General features: G+C 39.5%; 1 protein-coding gene across 2 annotated transcripts in view; it reads right to left on the reverse strand.

Annotated features, from left to right (window-relative positions):
• Positions 1-4,506: 4,506 nt before the first annotated feature.
• MOB1B (MOB kinase activator 1B) overlaps positions 4,507-17,935 on the reverse strand; it is a 51,754-nt gene continuing 38,325 nt past the window's right edge. Inside the window, exons 5-6 of one of the 2 annotated variants that reach the window (XM_008157472.3) lie at positions 13,724-13,887; positions 4,507-10,319 (exon numbers count right to left, since the gene is read on the reverse strand). In XM_008157472.3, the coding sequence (XP_008155694.2) occupies positions 10,242-10,319; positions 13,724-13,887 (242 nt within the window). In that variant the 3' untranslated portion in view covers positions 4,507-10,241. Of the gene's footprint in view, positions 10,320-13,723; positions 13,913-17,935 lie in introns of those variants that run through there. The other variant, XM_054728506.1, reaches the window with a different exon arrangement.

Raw genomic sequence — 17,935 nt, forward strand, 5'->3', positions numbered from 1 at the left:
ACGAGCATCAGGCTGAGTTCTGCTGGGCAACCCAGCCAGGCAGTTCCCAGCTCTTTTCATGAATTAACTAGCAATCCAATGCTGAAGATCCCACAATTAACCCCATTTGTCAGTAGGAAACAGGCACTGAGAGGCTGTTGTTCAAAGTCAGCAAGTGGAACTGGGGTGGGAATTTAGAGCAGAGCAGGCTGTATTACCAAACCTTGTTACTTCTTCACCAATGTACTAATGCAAGCCCAAATCATTTGCCTTGTCAAGTCTTCACAAATTTATCGTTTATTCGTCTAAAAGATATAAAAGCTTGTTACTTTGCTCACCTTGAGTTTCATATTTTTAAGGGACTGCTGTACAAACAAAATTTGTGAAATAAAATTTGGTTTTCTCCTATTAATCTGTCTTATGTCAATTTACTTATTAGACCAGCTAAAGAACCTAGAAGGGAGTAAGGAAAACATTTTTCACCTCTACAATGCTATGTAGAAGTTAACACATTGGGTATATTTCAGCATGACTAGAACTTATTTAACTTTGCATGCCCTTATACCTGGCACATAGTTAACAAATAAACGTGTTGAGTTTTTTTAATTCAACAGAGTACTTATGTGCCATGTACTCTGCAAGAACACTGAGCTAGCTGGAGGCAAATACAGAGTAAAAAATGTCCAGAGGAACTCAATTTTTAATTATGGTAAAAAAAAAAACACACACTCAAAAAAACAAACTAGACACTACTCAGTCTAGCAGTTACTGAGTTCAAATTATCTACAGAAACGAACGGCCCTGTTATTCTTTTTTACTTTGCAACTATCATCACATTTAAAATGCATCTAAAGGTGGAGTTCAGAAGAAGATAGGTAAAACAGTGAATCATTCTCAGAAATAAAGGGCAGAAATCAAAATGTGATCTCATGGGGAACTCTAGAATAAAAACAGCAAAAATTATTCTTTGTAATTTCCCTATATTATTTTGTCATGCTACTAGTATTATTTTATGTGTATTACTTTTGTTTATCCCATAGTGATTAGCAGCAGGAACCTTGAAATGAAGAAGGCCTGAATGCTTGTCATCAAGGATGGCAAAGAAGCTAGGAAAGCTACTAGGTGTTTTATTCCACACCTACGCTTGGGGGAAGACTCATGAAATGATAAGGGTACTGGCAGCTACTGAGAAAGGAGTAAGGCAGGGTAGGGAATCGCTGAGACCTTCAAACAGGAGGAAAGTGGACCTGAAGTCCATATAGATCCGTTAAAGATGTTTGGGGTTGAGAAGTAGGAATCCTCAATGTGGTTTCTACACACATAAAACACACATACACACACAAAAGAAGTGTAAGTTTAAGCACGGAAAAATTAAAGACTGCTTTCAAATCCAACTCTGCCAGCTTCTGGCTGTGAGAACTTGAGCTCCTCCAAGCTTAAGAGTGTACCTCAAAAATACAAAGTAAATGGGGGAAACAGAGAACCTAGCTCTCTTGGCACCAAGTTCAGCATAATTTTCCATTTTCCTACATAATTTGTGGATAACCCAAGGAAGAGACCAGTGCGCACTTTTCAAAGTGCCTTTCTGATTTTTGTCCACAATCCCTTATCTGAAAGCAATGTAGCCAGATCTGTTTCAGAATTCAAAAATTTTTGGACTTTAGAAAAGAAATAGTCATATACTATACACATCACTCTCCCTAACCCTCCAGCATAAGTATTAAATACACTAATATTTGGCAGTGACACTTAAGATCAGGTTAAGTTTGCACTGAACCAATGAAATACTTGGTTTTCTGAGCTTTTCAGATTTTGGAATTGCAGATAAAAGACACGGGATTGGCCCTAGCCAGTTTGGCTGGGTGAATAGAGCATTGGCCTGCAGACTGAAGAGTCCTGGGTTCGATTCTGGTCAAGGGCACATATGACCAGGTTCTGGGCTTGATCCCCAATAGGGTCATGCAGGAGGCAGCCAATCAATGATTCTCTCCCATCATTGATGTTTCTCTCTCTCCTTCACCCTTCCTCTCTGAAATCAATGAAAAATATATTCGGTTCTTATAAGTATATTTCTAGTAACACATGATCTCACTCATCTAGGGGAAATGATGAACAACATAGACTGATGAACAAGAACAGACCCAGAACAAGGAGGCATCGATCGGACTGTCGGGCCTCAGCGGGAGGGTAGGGGAAGGTGGGGGTAGGGGGGAGAGATCAACCAAAGGACTTGTGTGCATGCATACGAGCCTATCCAATGGTTAAGGACAACAGGGGAGTGGGGGCATCCGTGGGGAGGGGTGTGGGATGGGAATGGGGGGATGAGGACAAATATGTGACACCTTAATCAATAAAGAAATTTAAAAAATAATAATAAAAATAAAAAATAAAACTATAAGCAAATATATATATATAATATATATATATATATATATATATATATATATATATTTTTTTTTTTTTTTTTTTTTTTTTTTTTAAAGACAAGGGATTGGAGCATCCAGCCAGTCGTGAGCATGCTACCTTAACACTTTCTTGCCAGAAATTTTACTAGTCCTTCAATTTGGGAATTCCTTTTCTCCTGTGGAAATGCTGGTCATGAGATAGGGTCCTGACTGATGACATACAAGTTTATCAAGAAAACTCTAAACCAACTCAAAAAATGAGAACAAAGGCAGAAAAAATAATGGGCCCTTAACATTGGCAAGTAGTGGTTACACATTTGTGTATACCAACCCAACTTTTGTAAAATAATGTCTATCAACTTAATGAGCTTGGTTATAAATTTCTCCTGCAACCTTCCCTCTTTACTGACTAGAAAACAGAAGGATGTAGAAGCCATCATAAAAGTAAGGGTGGAGAGTCAGGGTGCTTCCAGCACATCTGAAGTGCGATGTCAAAATAACACACCAGCAGGGCGCAGGAGCCAGCCATCGGCCCTATACAGCTCCTCAGGAAAGGAAGCTGTATTTTGCAGCATGCTTGTAAAGTTAATCTCTAGGTAATCAAAAAAATGTGACACTATATTCATTATGCAGTTTAAAACAAGAGAGTGTAAAACAATAAACGTGGTTAAGCCTTAAAGGAATAATTATTTAGAACGTTTGTGTTATCAAAATGCATTATTCCAGACAGTATTATTTAACAATATTTAAATTTACTACAAGAGACAAATGAACCTATCAAAATGTAGTTAATTTTGATAAGTATTTATTTATACAAAAAAGTTTTGTACATACTGTATGTGCAGAATAACAAGATGTTTTTATTAAAACCTGGAGACAAAACAAAGCAAAAAAAACCTGGCGACAGTCCACATCAGTGTGGACTAACATTTCTACTTCCAGGCTTTTGTTCAAATACCAATTAGTGACATTGGGCATCTGTGGCTATTACCATCAAAATATTTTCAACCTGACAGTCCAAACACAATGCCTCTAAAAATAAATACCTCTAAAATGATGATAACTCGGAAAATACTCTAAAATACACATTTCCTTTTGGAACTTAGAAATCAGGGTAAAATGAAGATTCTCTAATACTGTTCATTCTTTTTTTTTTTTAATTTTAATAGATTTTAGAGAAGAAAGAGAAAGAGGAACCCAACCAGGGATAGAACCTGCAATCTCCCAGTATACTGGATGACACTCCAACCGAGCCACACAAGCCAGGGCATAGTGTTCATTCTTTAATGGTCTATAATGAAGACAAAATTTGATGAAATCTTAGCTTGACGGGAAGGTAAAAAATAAATATTTTGCTAACTGTTCTCACGGTAATAGTTCAGTAGTCCCACCTTATCCACAGGGGATATGTTGCAAAACCCTCTGTTGATGCCTGAAACCTCAAATTATATACAACCTTACATATACTATGATTTTTCCTATTCATACATACACTTTACGGCTTCTCTTTGACATTCCTGAACTGCCAGCATCACTACTCTTGTGCTTTGTGGCCATTATTAAGTAAAGTAAGGATTATTGAACACAAGCACTCCATACCTCCACAGTTGATTTGATAACTGACAAAGCTAATAAGCAACTAATGGGCTGGAAGCATATTCAGAATGGATACGCTGGACAAGGATGATTCACATCCTGGGCAGGACGGGGTAGGATGAAGCAGGATGGCACACGATTTCATCATTCTACTCAAAATGGTTGCAATTTATAACTTACTAATTCTTTCTGGAATTTTCCATTTAATATTTTCAGACTGCAGTTAACCATGGGTAACCCAAGATAAGAGGAGACTACTGTGTATTTAAAGAAAGCAAACAAGTGTTGGCTTCAAGGTCAATGAGTATTTGGGTTTTAAAACCCTAGTTAGTGACTTATATTTCTGAGCTTTAGTTCCTAATTTGTAAGACTAAGATACTAATTTCCAGGGTTGTTGTAAACATAAAAAATAACGCCTAACAAATTTTAAACGTTAACATACTCCAAATACCTTCAATATTTCTGTAGGAATGTGTTCAGCAGGGGAATATAGATAGCAAAAATAAACATTAACACAAAGTCAGGATTCATGGCCAAACATAACTATTTATTTTTGTAATAAACATTCAGTATCTTCCTTTAAAAAAACCTAGAATTTAAATATTTCTTCCCATCCCATCACATACAAGTGTGTATACATTATTTACATCTCTCAACTAAAACATATTACGGATTTTCTGACATTCAGTATCCTCTTTTAAAATAAAAATGATAAAGCAATTAAACTTTGACCAACAATAACTACAATTTGAGTAATCTTGGCACAGTTTACAACATAGCGTTGATGTTACATTTCATATTTTAGATCATTTTTCCTCTTCCAGCTACTTTAATAGAGAAATTGTCTATCTCCAATAGAGCCGAATCCTTATTTTTACACATTCTCTGAAATACTTGTACAATGTGAATGCTGCCCCTATGCTTCCATTATATGGCACTGACAGTATTATTCTGCTTTTGTCCCCATAAATAATTTCTATTCAGACTTTAACTGTCTCATGTATACTGTGTTCTCTCTCAACCTAGATTTTATGACACTGTTTCTAGATAATTTTAAGTAATATAATGTATAAGAAAAGTTCAACTAGAACAAAAGTTGTCTTCCCACATTAGTGCCCTCAGCACCCTAGCTATGCATGTACAAAAATAACAAATACAATGTAGTTGCTTTAAAAAACTATTTCCCCTAAAAATAGTTATCTCAGCAGAACAATTTGAGAAAAGTATTCTTAAAATGAAAATGTAATCTATTTTACAACCTATACAATATTAAGTATTTCAGAAACAAAGTAAAAAGGAAAACATGTGCAAACCAGTAAGAAACACCCACACATAAAAATAATAATATATGAGAAATTAAATATTAACAAAAATGTATAATTTTATCGCTAATGATCTCAGCTTCAGTGACATATTTAAAGAAAGCTGTCAGCCAAAAATACAAGAATGCCTATGTAAGTGCATTTTTCAACACTTCAGCTGAAGCCTACATGTTGACAGCAAGTACCTCAGAAGCACTAATGAGGACTTGCACAATCGACCTGTTTGTTTTCCAAGTGGTGTGTTTTGGGAGGATAGGAGATATGGAAAGTCAATAGCAGTAAAGGAAGTAATTTACCTCCAAGGAGAAGGGGATGTCAACTGGAAAAGGCCAGTGATTTCACTATCTGTATTGGAGAACTGCAATCCAAAGTTATCTATGTGTAGTATTACATGTAGAAAAAGAAATTCGCACTAGCAAATTGAGAGTACTCAATCTTTTAATCTGTACTATCTTTTGTCACAATTCTGTATCAATTTAGTTACAAGTAACAGACATGGAGCACAGTTTTATACCTTCAAAATGAATTCTTCCATATGATTAGCTCATTAGTAAAACCCTAAAAATTCAAACTGTCTTAAGTCAGAATTGTTATTATATCTTAAAATTAAAATTTTTCATTCAATCTTGAGATAGTTTTACCTCTAAACATTTATTTCATATACCATTAAACTGGCACCTGAACAACAGTAATTCCTATGATGAATCTTAACATCATGACAAAATTCTAATATTGAAATTATTTTAGAAATGATCCTTAAAATGTAGATGTAGAATAGCATTTCTAAGAATTGATATACTCTTTAACATCCCAGATAAGTTTCTAAATAAGTAAAGTTTTCTCTTGGTATGCAGACTCATTTTCAAATTAGAAATAGACTTCTCGTCCCATATCTTTTAAAAAGACATTCATAATTTTAAATTTATAAATGTTATATGAAATGGTTATGCAATTTTAAGTATTTTATCTGTAATATGTAAGCTTAAAAGTCAGCCTAATTAATATATAAAACTTATTCCAATTTCTTTGTAAAATGATCTCTAGTCTTTAAATTCAAATTGTTCATCTGAGTGAAAATGGTTTTCAAAAAAAGGGACGGAGGTAAAGGCTATTGTTTCCTTAGGCTACTTCTATCTTAAATATTGGATCCATGTTTTTCTCACTATCCCTTAAATCAAAACTATTTTACAGTAGTCAAGATTGAATTCAAGAGTTATCAGGGAAAGGAAAAAAATAGAAAACAAGATAAAGACTTTGATTTTTTTATTATTATTCTTAACTATAAGACAATTAAACTAAATTAAAAATAAATCCTATATATCCAAATGATACTGTATACTTCAAAGTAGTGACATCAGGAAACGATTCCTTTATTATATGATGCTACCTATGCTCAAAACACTCTCTTCTGCAAATTTCAGAACCTGTGGTACATTCTTTTGAACTTCCTTCATGGTTTAGTTCTAAGAAAACAGCAAAGCAGAGTTGGTTTGGTGAATGAGATAGTCATATTAAGTTGCCAAAAAGAGGTTTTGGTGCAACTAAAATGATGAAACAGATTATCTTGCATAGTCATACACTGATTCTCAAGGCTTCTTTTAGGGCATTCCAAAAACTTCACACCTTTGCAGCATAGCTGGAATAAGTAGTGCTCCCAAAGGAACCACCCTGAAGATCAACTCCCATTTGGATGTTTAAGGAATAATATATATATTTTTAAAAGCAAGTCCTACAACTTAGCAATTGCATCTCACATATTTTACCATTTCAGTGGTTATCAAAACCTCTCTCAGAGAGGGGTAGACAAAGGTATAAAAGAAATCTGTCATTTTGCTATTTTCCCATAAGTAAGGAAAATGCTAATACATAAAATGGAGTCTGGTGATTACATGTAAAATATAAATATCCACATCATCTGTACTTCCTGAATAAAAGCGATTGTAGTGCTTTATCTCTGCTGATAAAACAGGCAGTAACTCAGTCTGTGATATGTTATACACTAAACATGTCATCTCCTACCAAATACATTTTATGCTGATCATTTAGAATTTACAGATGATAAAGGTAAAAAGCAATAGCAATCTAAAATCTTTCAAGTTAAGGTAAACTGACTTCCAAAGCTTCTACCAGCTAACTAACAAAATGTTTACTGTCTCAGTGCAGTTTAATACAATGGGTTTTTATGGGAAACAGAATAATCAAGTCAGCAAATGAAAGCCAGTAGCACCATCTACTGCTAACTACAAGATTTTCACACTTTGTTATTAAGTTCTCTCCAACGCCAGCATTCCATCATTTAAAATAATTCCTAAAACTTGCTTCATATCAATATTTAACCAAAGCATTGTGGAAATAATATTATGTTAACTTACTATTTTATATTTTACACTTTTATCAGCAGATGGGAAAACCAACTTCTGTTCTACATTTCCATATAAAGAACAGGGGGTAAATCTTTATCTTGGTTACTTATAAATTTAACAAAGAGATCTGGAAAGAATTCAATAGACATTTAAAACAAGTTCTGCTGCAAAGCCAAGATGTGATCCTTATTTTATAAAGGGTTCATGGGAACTAACCAAATCAAAGCAATTTTTTATTAAATTAGTTATTTCTCACATGCTCTGGTGAATGTTTCCCTACTCATAGCCATGTGACACCATGTACAATGCCAGGCCTCTGGGAGAACCTCTCTACTTTGTTACCATATATACACATACATAGCTCCTTACTTTCCAATAACTCTGTTTACAGGAATACTCAGAGGCAGGCACCTGAGATTCTGGCACAGTGACGACAAACTTATATACATACAGTGGGAAAGTAGGTCTACTACTAAACATTCATTGATGGAAACATTTTTCCATTTTTACAGTATATTACTGTATAAGGCTTAAAAGAGCAAGAACAATTTTTCACTATACTCTCTACATTTGGCTATTGCAACTCCTTTGTAACTAGGTTGATATGAAGACAAATGCAGTATGGAAGACTACTTGAGTAATTATGTGCTTCATTTTCCCAAATAGATAGAACCCAAAATCAGTTGATGCCGAATTTTACTTGTGAATCTACCCATAATGGCTGCTAAAAGATCTGGATATTAAAAGATTTGTTTTAAGGACATCAGCTAGTTCTCACTGTAATTTATAACTAAGCATTACCAATGAATGTCCAATATATCTCTGCCAGGCTCTCCTGATATGTCTATGGTTGGTACTTGAAAATGATGGCTATAAATGAAATGGAGAAAAAGGCAGTTCCTAGTGATCAAAATTATAATGTAATTAAACTGTATCACTGCTCTACTTGTTGAGAGCAAAACCTAACTGATTTCATTTTAGATTCTAAGTATTTTTAGTCTATACAATTTCAGAGCAAGATTTCTATTCTATAAGGAAAAGGGTCTATATTGCTAACTGAAAAAAAAAAAAAAAAAGAGTATATATTTCAAGGAACAGATTTACTGGAAATAAGAAAATTAAAACGAAGTCTAAAAAGAATATATCTCAAGAATAAAAATGAAGTGAAAATTGAAAATGTTAATATTTATTTTAAAAATCAATTTTCAGAACTTATGGGAATAATCCATGAAAAAAGTCAAAGAAACTAAAATGTAAAAGTTAATCTCTGACTTAGCACTTTCATTGTTTAATATCACTGCAAAGTAAAATATTTCCTTTCACAGTGGAAAATCAGATGTCAGAATGCTTCAAATTGAGCCTATAATAAGCAAAGAATGTACTGTATCATTTAAAATGACAGGCAAACACCAGCTCCATTCACTGAATGGAAGTGCTGGAAAGTGGTCAATGTCCCCAAATAGTTCTTTATTCCTTACTTAATATCTATACCTAAAATTAATAATTTACTTTTAACTTCTCTATGAAAGTTGATTCCTAAAAAGAAGTCTCTAAGACTCTGCTTACAAGAAATTGATTAAAATCTTCATGCCATTCTATTCAAGGATTTTAAGACAGGACCTTCTTGAACTTGACTCTCCATAGTTAATTCCATCTTTAACTCCTTACAGAAGCTAATCCCCCACAACAAAACACACACTCCTATCACCGCTTCTTCAAAGTAGGAGATTCAGCAGACTTATGGCTCATTTGGCAATTGCTAAGAAACCTCACAGTTCAGCATCACCTCTGAAGATGGCAAACCTGTACATAAACCTGAATAGTCACACCTACAGTGCAGTTAACATGTAGAAAGAAGCCAAAATGCAATAGATATTGCATTTCAACATCCTCAAGTTTCAATATCACAGATAAAAAGAGATGGAAAAAGACCTGCTTGTGGACCTTTAAGCATCTGTTGAACAGAATTACCATCAATATGAAAAATAATTAAGAAATACTAATTTTTATGCTCTACATGCACACCTTTACAAATTGTGTTTCTTTGATGTAGTAAAAGCTAGAGATCATCAATTCAGGTAAACTATGGCTTTTATCATAGATATTTTAAAACATGCATCAGTAAGTGCTCTGGGTAATAATCCTAATATTGTTTCAAGCCCTGTTTGGTTCTATGTGCTTTGCACCTCAGAAGTGAGCCTGCCAAGGCACTTAAAATCTAAGTCTTTTGGGGACTTAAAAATTAGCCACAATTTACACAACGTAGAATCCCATCCATGAGCAGCCCAATCAATAAGCATTCTCTTTCAACCTACAACATTATAAAAAATTCCACAAGTAACCAAAACCAAGTTAAAAAAAATGCCATTAAGACAAAATTTATGCCTATCAAATGTAGAGTATGGTTGTTGGCTTCCTATAGCAATAGAATATGGTTTCATTTATTCAGAAGAAAAAAGAACCCAAATAAGCCCCCCAAACCTAAGACACAACCGAGACAAAAACAAAATACAATGAAATCCAAATACACTCCACACAAAACTTCATGAGGAACAATTTGCACAGTTCTGCATCCCTTATCTGTCCTTTGAAGTGAGTTTTTCAATCAGTTCTTGGAGTGGTGCAAGTTCTCTTCTATCAACCAGGTTGAATTCCTATGCATGATAAAGAAAGGCAGAAGAAATAACAAAGACTTATTATTTATATTTCACTCCAAAACAGATTTCCATTAACACTTATTGGAAATTAGCTTTTAAAATAAATAAAAGTCAAATCTCTTTTTTTAAGTTTCTATTCCCTCACTGTCTTAGACAATCACTTAACCACTTCTGATATTGCTTTACATATGTAATAATGATAAGATAAATCCTCCTACCTCATAAAATTATTGTGGAGACTAAATGTGATACTGTAAGTTAACCACATCAAGTAATCCTTGGCAGTAAGTAAACACTCAATAACTGGGAATTGCTGCTCCTTATTAAAAGGAATAACCTGAGCACCATTTAGATCTAGTCAACAAAGTTGAGACCAAAATATCTACCATCTCAGGCAAATTTCAGACCGAAATAATGAGTTTATGTTATAAACTAACATATCTATAAGCTATCATGAGATGTGTCATTCTGAAGTAAAGCTCTGAATCGATTTCCCATGAACTATAAAAAATAGAAGCGTCTATACTTCCAATATTCTGCTTTGGGGCATTCTGCACTCCTAATTTCATTCATTTATATATATTTTTTTCATTCATTTATTAATATCCATCACGTGCCAAGCACTGCAGTATGTACTGGGGAGAGACATTAGGGGGCATTTAACTGCAAGCCTATCACTACTAGTAAGATCTGTGGGGTCTGAACCAAGAACACAAATACACACACACACACACACACACACACATATATTGCATGACTAAGTAAATTTTACATTAAGCTAATATATTGATAAATAAAACATGTTCTGTTTTTCTACCTTGACAAAATATACCTTCATATTGACCAGGAGAGCAGATTCAAATTTAGAATTCTCAAGACTCCTCAGAATTCTGCACTGGAAAGTAGAGCCAGCCCCTGACCCTCAGCAAACCTTGCTGATCTCCCCACCACCAGCTCCATCCTGCTCTTCAAAGGGCTTCACATGCATAAGTGTGGACACCCTGTTTGCTTATACAAGCAACCAGAGGCCCGGTGCACAAAATTCATGCACGGGAAGGGGGGTGTGTCCCTCAGCCCAGCCTGCACCCTCTCCAATCTGGGATTCCTTGCATCCCTTTCACAATCCAGGACTGCTGGCTCCCAACCGTTCGCCTGCCTGCCTGCCTGCCTGATTGCCCGACTGCTTCTGCCTGCCAGCCTGATCACCCCCTAACCAATCCCCTGCCAGCCTGATAGACGCCTAACTGCTCCCCTGCCAGTCCAATTTCTCCTAACTGCCCTCCCCTGCCAGCCTGGTTGCCCTAAACTGTCCTCCCCTGCAGGCCTGGTCGACCTCATCTGCCCTCCCCCACTGGCCCATTCACCCCTAACTGCCCTCCCTTGCCAGCCTGGTTGCCCCCAACTGCCTTCCCCTGCAGGCCTGGTTCCCCCCCCACAACTGCCCTCCCCTGCCGGCCCGGTCACCCCTAACTGCCCTCCCCTGCAGGCCTGGGTCCCCCCCCACCTACCCTCCCCTGCAGGCCTGGTCCCCCCAACTGCCCTCCCCTGCAGGCCTGGTCCCCCCAACTGTCTTCCCCTGCAGGCCTGGGTTCCCCCCAACTGTCCTCCCCTGCAGGCCTGGGTTTCCCCCAACTGCCCTCCCCTGCAGGCCTGGTCCCCCCGAACTGCATTCCCCTGCTGGCCTGGTCTCCCCCAACTGCCCTCCTCTGCTGGCCTGATCACCCCCAACTGCCCTCCTCTGCAGGCCTGATCACCCACAACTGCCCTCCCCTGCTGGCCATCTTGTGGCAGCCATCTTGTATGCTGGAGTGACAGTCAATTTGCATATTTCTCTTTTATTAGATAGGATGCCACACACCCTCATCAATAGCTGTCAACTGGCTACCCATTAGGTCTAGAGGTATACGAATCAGAGATAAGACCTTCCCTCAAAAGAACAGACCCAAGGAAAAGATCTATGCAAACCTTGGAAATATACTTGGGACTATCTGGCCAGGAAATTCTGAGGTAGAAGCACACACCAGAAGGAATCTGGGTAGATACGTTGTTTGCCCTCTGGATTCCTCACTCTATGGGGAGGAGTAAAACTGGAGAAGGGGCAGAGCAGGATTTTCTAAATTGTGAGGCCAAAGGCTTACCCTCCTTCAAGGGCTGATACTGTATAATGGACCCACCTTTAAGCAGGTCCTAAGATGTAAACAGATTCAGATGTAGTAAACATCATTAATCTATCCCCTATTATTTGCTAAGACTTGGGAGATACAGTATACTTTAAGATCATACAATAAGGTATAAACTAACTCTTCTGGTTGGAGGAATATCCTCACTTAAACCACTAAAACCTGAACTTTGGCAATCATGTCTTTCTAAACCAAAGCACAGATGCAAACTTTAGGATAACATGTTCTTTGTTTCTCTGGGAATCTGTAGATGGAATACCATAGTGAGGTAACTGCTCAGAGCAACCGTTTTGGCATGTTACTATCTCCTAAGAAGTGTTTAGGTAAAACTGAGACACAAAATGTGTGCCTTCAGTGTGAAGAGTGTGTATAGAGAGAAAACAGACACATTTTTCTTTAGTGGAGATGGATCATAGGGAAGGCATTTATAAGTATGTATATCCAAAGATATAAAAAAACAAAACCGATTCAAGCCTTAGACTTCTCCTGCTTACATAAACCCCTCTCAATCTCCACCAAAGAAAAGCTGGTCAGCTTATCTTTTCCATCTATTTTTCACTCCTGGCTGTTAGTTCTCCAATTGTTATAGCAGGGTGAGACTATCTTCACTCCTCTTAATCTCATCTCTAAGTCTAGTTCTCTGAGAACTAAAAAGAGAAGGAAAAGAAGGTCAACTAAGGAATCAGATCAAAGACTAATGGACCTCTTGGAATAGTAACACAGATTTCTCCCTTTGGACATAATGGACAGTACCTAACTTAAAAATTATTCAGAATATTTAAAAATAAAAAAGGAAAAAAGGTGTGATATTCAAAGCTCATTTCTAGGACAGAGGATGCTAAAAAAGTTCAAAAGTAGCCTGGATTTGAGGGTTAAGAGGAGTAGGAGGAATGCCAAAAAGTTCAAGAGATCAAGTTCATCAATAGATCTGCCAAACTAGCCAGGTTCCTTATTCGGCTCCTCCATATTAGCCCATTAACTGAAGCAAATCCAAGGAAGAATTCTCAGAGCCATTTTATTCAGACTTGCATGACTTGCATGTGGCTGCTTAGAGATAAATGGAATTCAGAAACAAAAGGCCAGTCCTTATCATCATGGCAAGTATAGAAGAGGAAGACTAGAGAAATAGGGCAAATTTTTATCCTATGAATGCAGTATTCACCTCAGAACTCTGTAGATAACTAATTTACTGAACAAAAAAGTCCTCCTAATCCAACTTACCTGGACAAAAAAGATAAAGTGCTTGAAAGATGTATTCAGATGTGCTTCCTCCTGAAGCTGGATCACAGGGTCAAAATGCTGATGATAAATGTGAGCATAAACCCTGAAGAGGCGTTTGAGTATAGTTTTTGCCACAGACATGAAGTTCTTCGGGAATGGGACACCTAATAAATAGATAAACAATCCCATCTATTAAAAAGGGATAGGAACAAGGCAATATGAGTTTAACAAATGGCAACATAAATTGCCAAGACAAGGCTAAAAAGAAGGATTTATGAATTACTACTTAATACACCTACAGTACTTTTCAGAAGTCTTCAACATATCATGAATGAAAATAAACTTCAAAGCTTCTATGGAACAAGAACTAATTTTCAGTATAGCCCTTTAGGCCTCCAACACTTTACTAAAATGCAACGAATGAATGCGTAAGATGGTAATGGAGCTAAAACTCACACTGAGATCCTCAGATTTTGTAACATCATTTCTTTATACAAATACTAGAGGCCCAATGCATGAAATTCATGCCCTGGGGGGTGTCCCTCAGCCCAACCTGCACCCTCTCCAATCTGGAACCCCTCGGGGATGTCCAACTGACAGTTTAGGCCCGACTAAACCGTCAGTCGGACATCCCTCTCACAATCCGGGAGTGCTGGCTCCTAACCACTTGCCTGCCTGCCTGATTGCCCCTAATCACTTCTGCTTGCCAGCCTGATCGCCCCCTAACCGCTCCCCTGCCGGCCTGATTACCCCAACTGCCCTTCCCTGCTGGCCCAATTGCCCCAACTACCCTCCCCTGCCGGCCTGATAGCCCCGAACTGCCCTCCCCTACTGGCCTGGTTGCCCCTAAATGCCCTCCCCTAAAGTACAGGTCCTGCCCAATTGCTCTCCCCTACCAGCCTGGTCATCCCCAACTGCCCTCCCCTGCCGGCCCGATCACCCACACTGCCCTCCCCTGCCAGCCTGGTCGCCCACAACTGTCCTCCCCTGCCGGCCCGATTGCCCCCAAATGCCCTCCCCTGCCAGCCTGGTCGCCCCCAACTGTCCTCCCCTGCCGGCCCGATTGCCCCCAAATGCCCTCCCCTGCCAGCCTGATTGCCCACAACTGCCCTCCCCTGCTGGCCATCTTGTGGTGGCCATCTTGTGATGACATGGAGGTGGCCATATTGTGACAACATGGGGGCGGCGATCTTGTGATGACGTGAGGGTGTCAAGCGAAAGCATGAGGGCCACCTAGGCTTTTATTAGTATAGATATGCTGGACACAAATAATTTATTAATCATGTTTGTTTAAAATGCTTGCAATATATTTTGAAAGTATTTTCTATGGGAATTATTTCATTACTACTCCAGGTCTACATTTATCCTGAAAAACTGCAATCTCTGTTCAATTAGGCTCCTTATTATGAATTAAAGCACTTTTGCAGCATTAAACAAATACAAAACTAAAATAATACAAAATTCCATATACTTTGTTACTCTTGCTAAATAATCTAGACTGGCAAAACACAAGCCAAACACTGGTACTACTGGGTTCAATGTCATCATTTTATGTACCACTCATCCTGTATATCCTATATAATAAAAGGATAATATGCAAATAGACCAAACAGCAGAACCAAACAACCAATCAAAGCGTAATATGCTAATGATATGCTAAGGATGCTCAACCGCTGGCTATGACATGCACTGACCACCAGGGGGCAGATTCTCTGACCAGTAGGTAACCTTGCTGCTGGGGTCCAGCCGATCAGGATTGATCAAGATGGGCCAGACACGCCTTGGAGCCCTCCTGCGGTCCCTCCCCAGCCCAATCATGCACCAGTGGGGTCCCTCAGCCTGGCCTGTGCCCTCTTGCAAACCAAGACCCCTCGGGGGATACCGGAGAGCCAATTTCAGCCAGATTTCGCAGGCCACTCCCCTTGGGAGGGTGCCAGACGCAGGGATCAGGGCTGGTGAGCACTGCTGTGGCAGCACGAGCCTCACCCAATAGATCAGGACTGATTGGGCACAAGCCCGTGGCAGGCACAGTGGGGCCAGGATGAGCGGGAGCGGCAGGCAGGAGCTGCAGGCGGAGTTGGACTGCAGGTTTCGGCCCAATCACTGCAGGCCACCCAGAGGGACCCCACCCATGCACAAATTCGTGCACCGGGCCTCTAGTTTAAAAATAAGATTGTGCCTGGCCAGTGTGGCTCAGTGACTGAGCGTGGAACCATGAACCAAGAGGTCACTGGTTCAATTCCCAGTCAGGGCACATGCCCCTTGTGGGCTCAATGCCCAGTGTGGGGCGTGCAGAAGGTAGCCAATCAGTGATGTTTCGCTCTCATCGATGTTTCTATCTCTATCCCTCTCCTTTCTCTATCTCTAAAAATCAATAAAAATATTTTAACTAGAGGCCCAGTGCATGAAATTCATGCACTCCAGGGGTTGGAGGGCAGGAGTTGCCAGCCTGCACCCTCTCACGTCCGGGAACCCTCAGTGGATATCGGCCTAAGCTAGCAGTCAGACATCCTTAGTGCTGCTATGGAGGTGGGAGAGGCTCCCACCAATGCCGCTACACTAGCCAGCCATGAGCCCAGCTCAGGCCTTCTGGCCGAGAGGCGCTCGCCCTATGGGAGCGCACAGACCACCAGGGTGCAGCTCCTGCGTTGAGCATCTGCCCCCTGGTGGTCAGTGCGTGTCATAGCAACCAGTTGTTCCACCGTTCAGACAATTTGCATATTAGCCTTTTATTATATAGGATAAATTAAAAAAGATATGATTGGTCATCCCCTGGCTGGGTGGCTCAGTTGGTTGGAACGTCATTCCATAAACCAAAAAGGTTGTGCATTCGATTCCTAGTCAGAGCACATAACTAGGCCATAGGTTCCATCTCCAGTCAGGGTGCATATGGGAATCAACTGATCAGTTTCTCTCTGACATTGATGTTTCTCTCCATTTCTAAAAATAAAATATAAAAAAGCCATATTCTCAGGTGAGGGTTAAAATATATCCTATATAATAAGGAGGTAATATGCAAATTGACTGTCATGCCCTCGCACAAGATGGCCACCCTCATGCGGTCACAAGACAGCTGTCACAAGATGGCCGGCAGGGAAGGGCAGTTGTGGGTGATCAGGCCAGCAGGGGAGGGCAGTTAGGGGCAACCAGGCCAGCAGGGGAGGGCAGTTGGGGGCAACCAGGCCGGCAGGGGAGAGCAATTGGGGGTGACCGGGCCAGAAGGTGAGGGCAGTTGGGGGCGACCAGGCCAGCAGGGGAGGGCCATTGGGGGCGACTGGGCCGGCAGGGGAGGGTAGTTGGGTGCAAAAGGGCTGGCAGGGGAGGGCAGTTGGGGGCAATCAGGAAGGCAGGGGAGGGCAGTTGGGAGTAATAGGGTGGCAAGGGAGCATTTAGGCGTCAATCAGGCTGGCAGAGGAGTGGTTAAGGGGGGATCAGGCTGGCAGGCAGAAGTGGTTAGGGGCAATCAGGCAGGCAGGCAGGTGAGCGGTTGAGAGCCAGCAGTCCGGATTATAAGAGAGATTCTGACTGCCGGTTTAGGGAGTCAGACATCCCTCAAGGAGTCCCAGATTGGAGAGGGTGCAGGCTGGGCTGAGGGACACTGCCCACCCCCACACCCAGTGCATGAATTTCATGCACCAGGCCTATAGTTTATATATATTATAAGTCACAGGGAAACATAACACAAACCAAAATAAAGGGATGCTAAATAGCATGCTTACACACTTCAAAATGATCAGTTATGAAAGTCCACAAAAGACTGATGTACAGTATGTCCTCGAGTTACGTCAGAAATCTGTTCCTATGGCGCAACGTAACATGATTTTCGCTGTAAGTTGGAACCTACCTATATAAGCACCTACGTCACTCACATGGAGCACATACACAGCGGTAATGAAGTTAAACAGTAAAAAAAAAAAATTTAAAAGAAAGATAACAATTCCTGACCTTTACTTGTGGTAAATAAATAACAAAAAACATAAAGCGCATATGTACATACGTCAAAATGATGGAACTTTTTTTTTTATAAATAAATGGGAGATGGCAATGTAATCACGAAATGACGTATGTCGAGTCGGACGTAACCCAAGGACTTGTCTGTATACATACTCTACATTAAAGAGGGCCAATGAAACATGACAACCACATGAAAAATTGTTAAAAATTTTCTTTCACTTTGAAGAATATTATTGGGAAAATTTGGAAAGTCTGAAT

The sequence above is a fragment of the Eptesicus fuscus genome, chromosome 2, assembly GCF_027574615.1.
Source record: "Eptesicus fuscus isolate TK198812 chromosome 2, DD_ASM_mEF_20220401, whole genome shotgun sequence".
Taxonomy (NCBI): domain Eukaryota; kingdom Metazoa; phylum Chordata; class Mammalia; order Chiroptera; family Vespertilionidae; genus Eptesicus; species Eptesicus fuscus.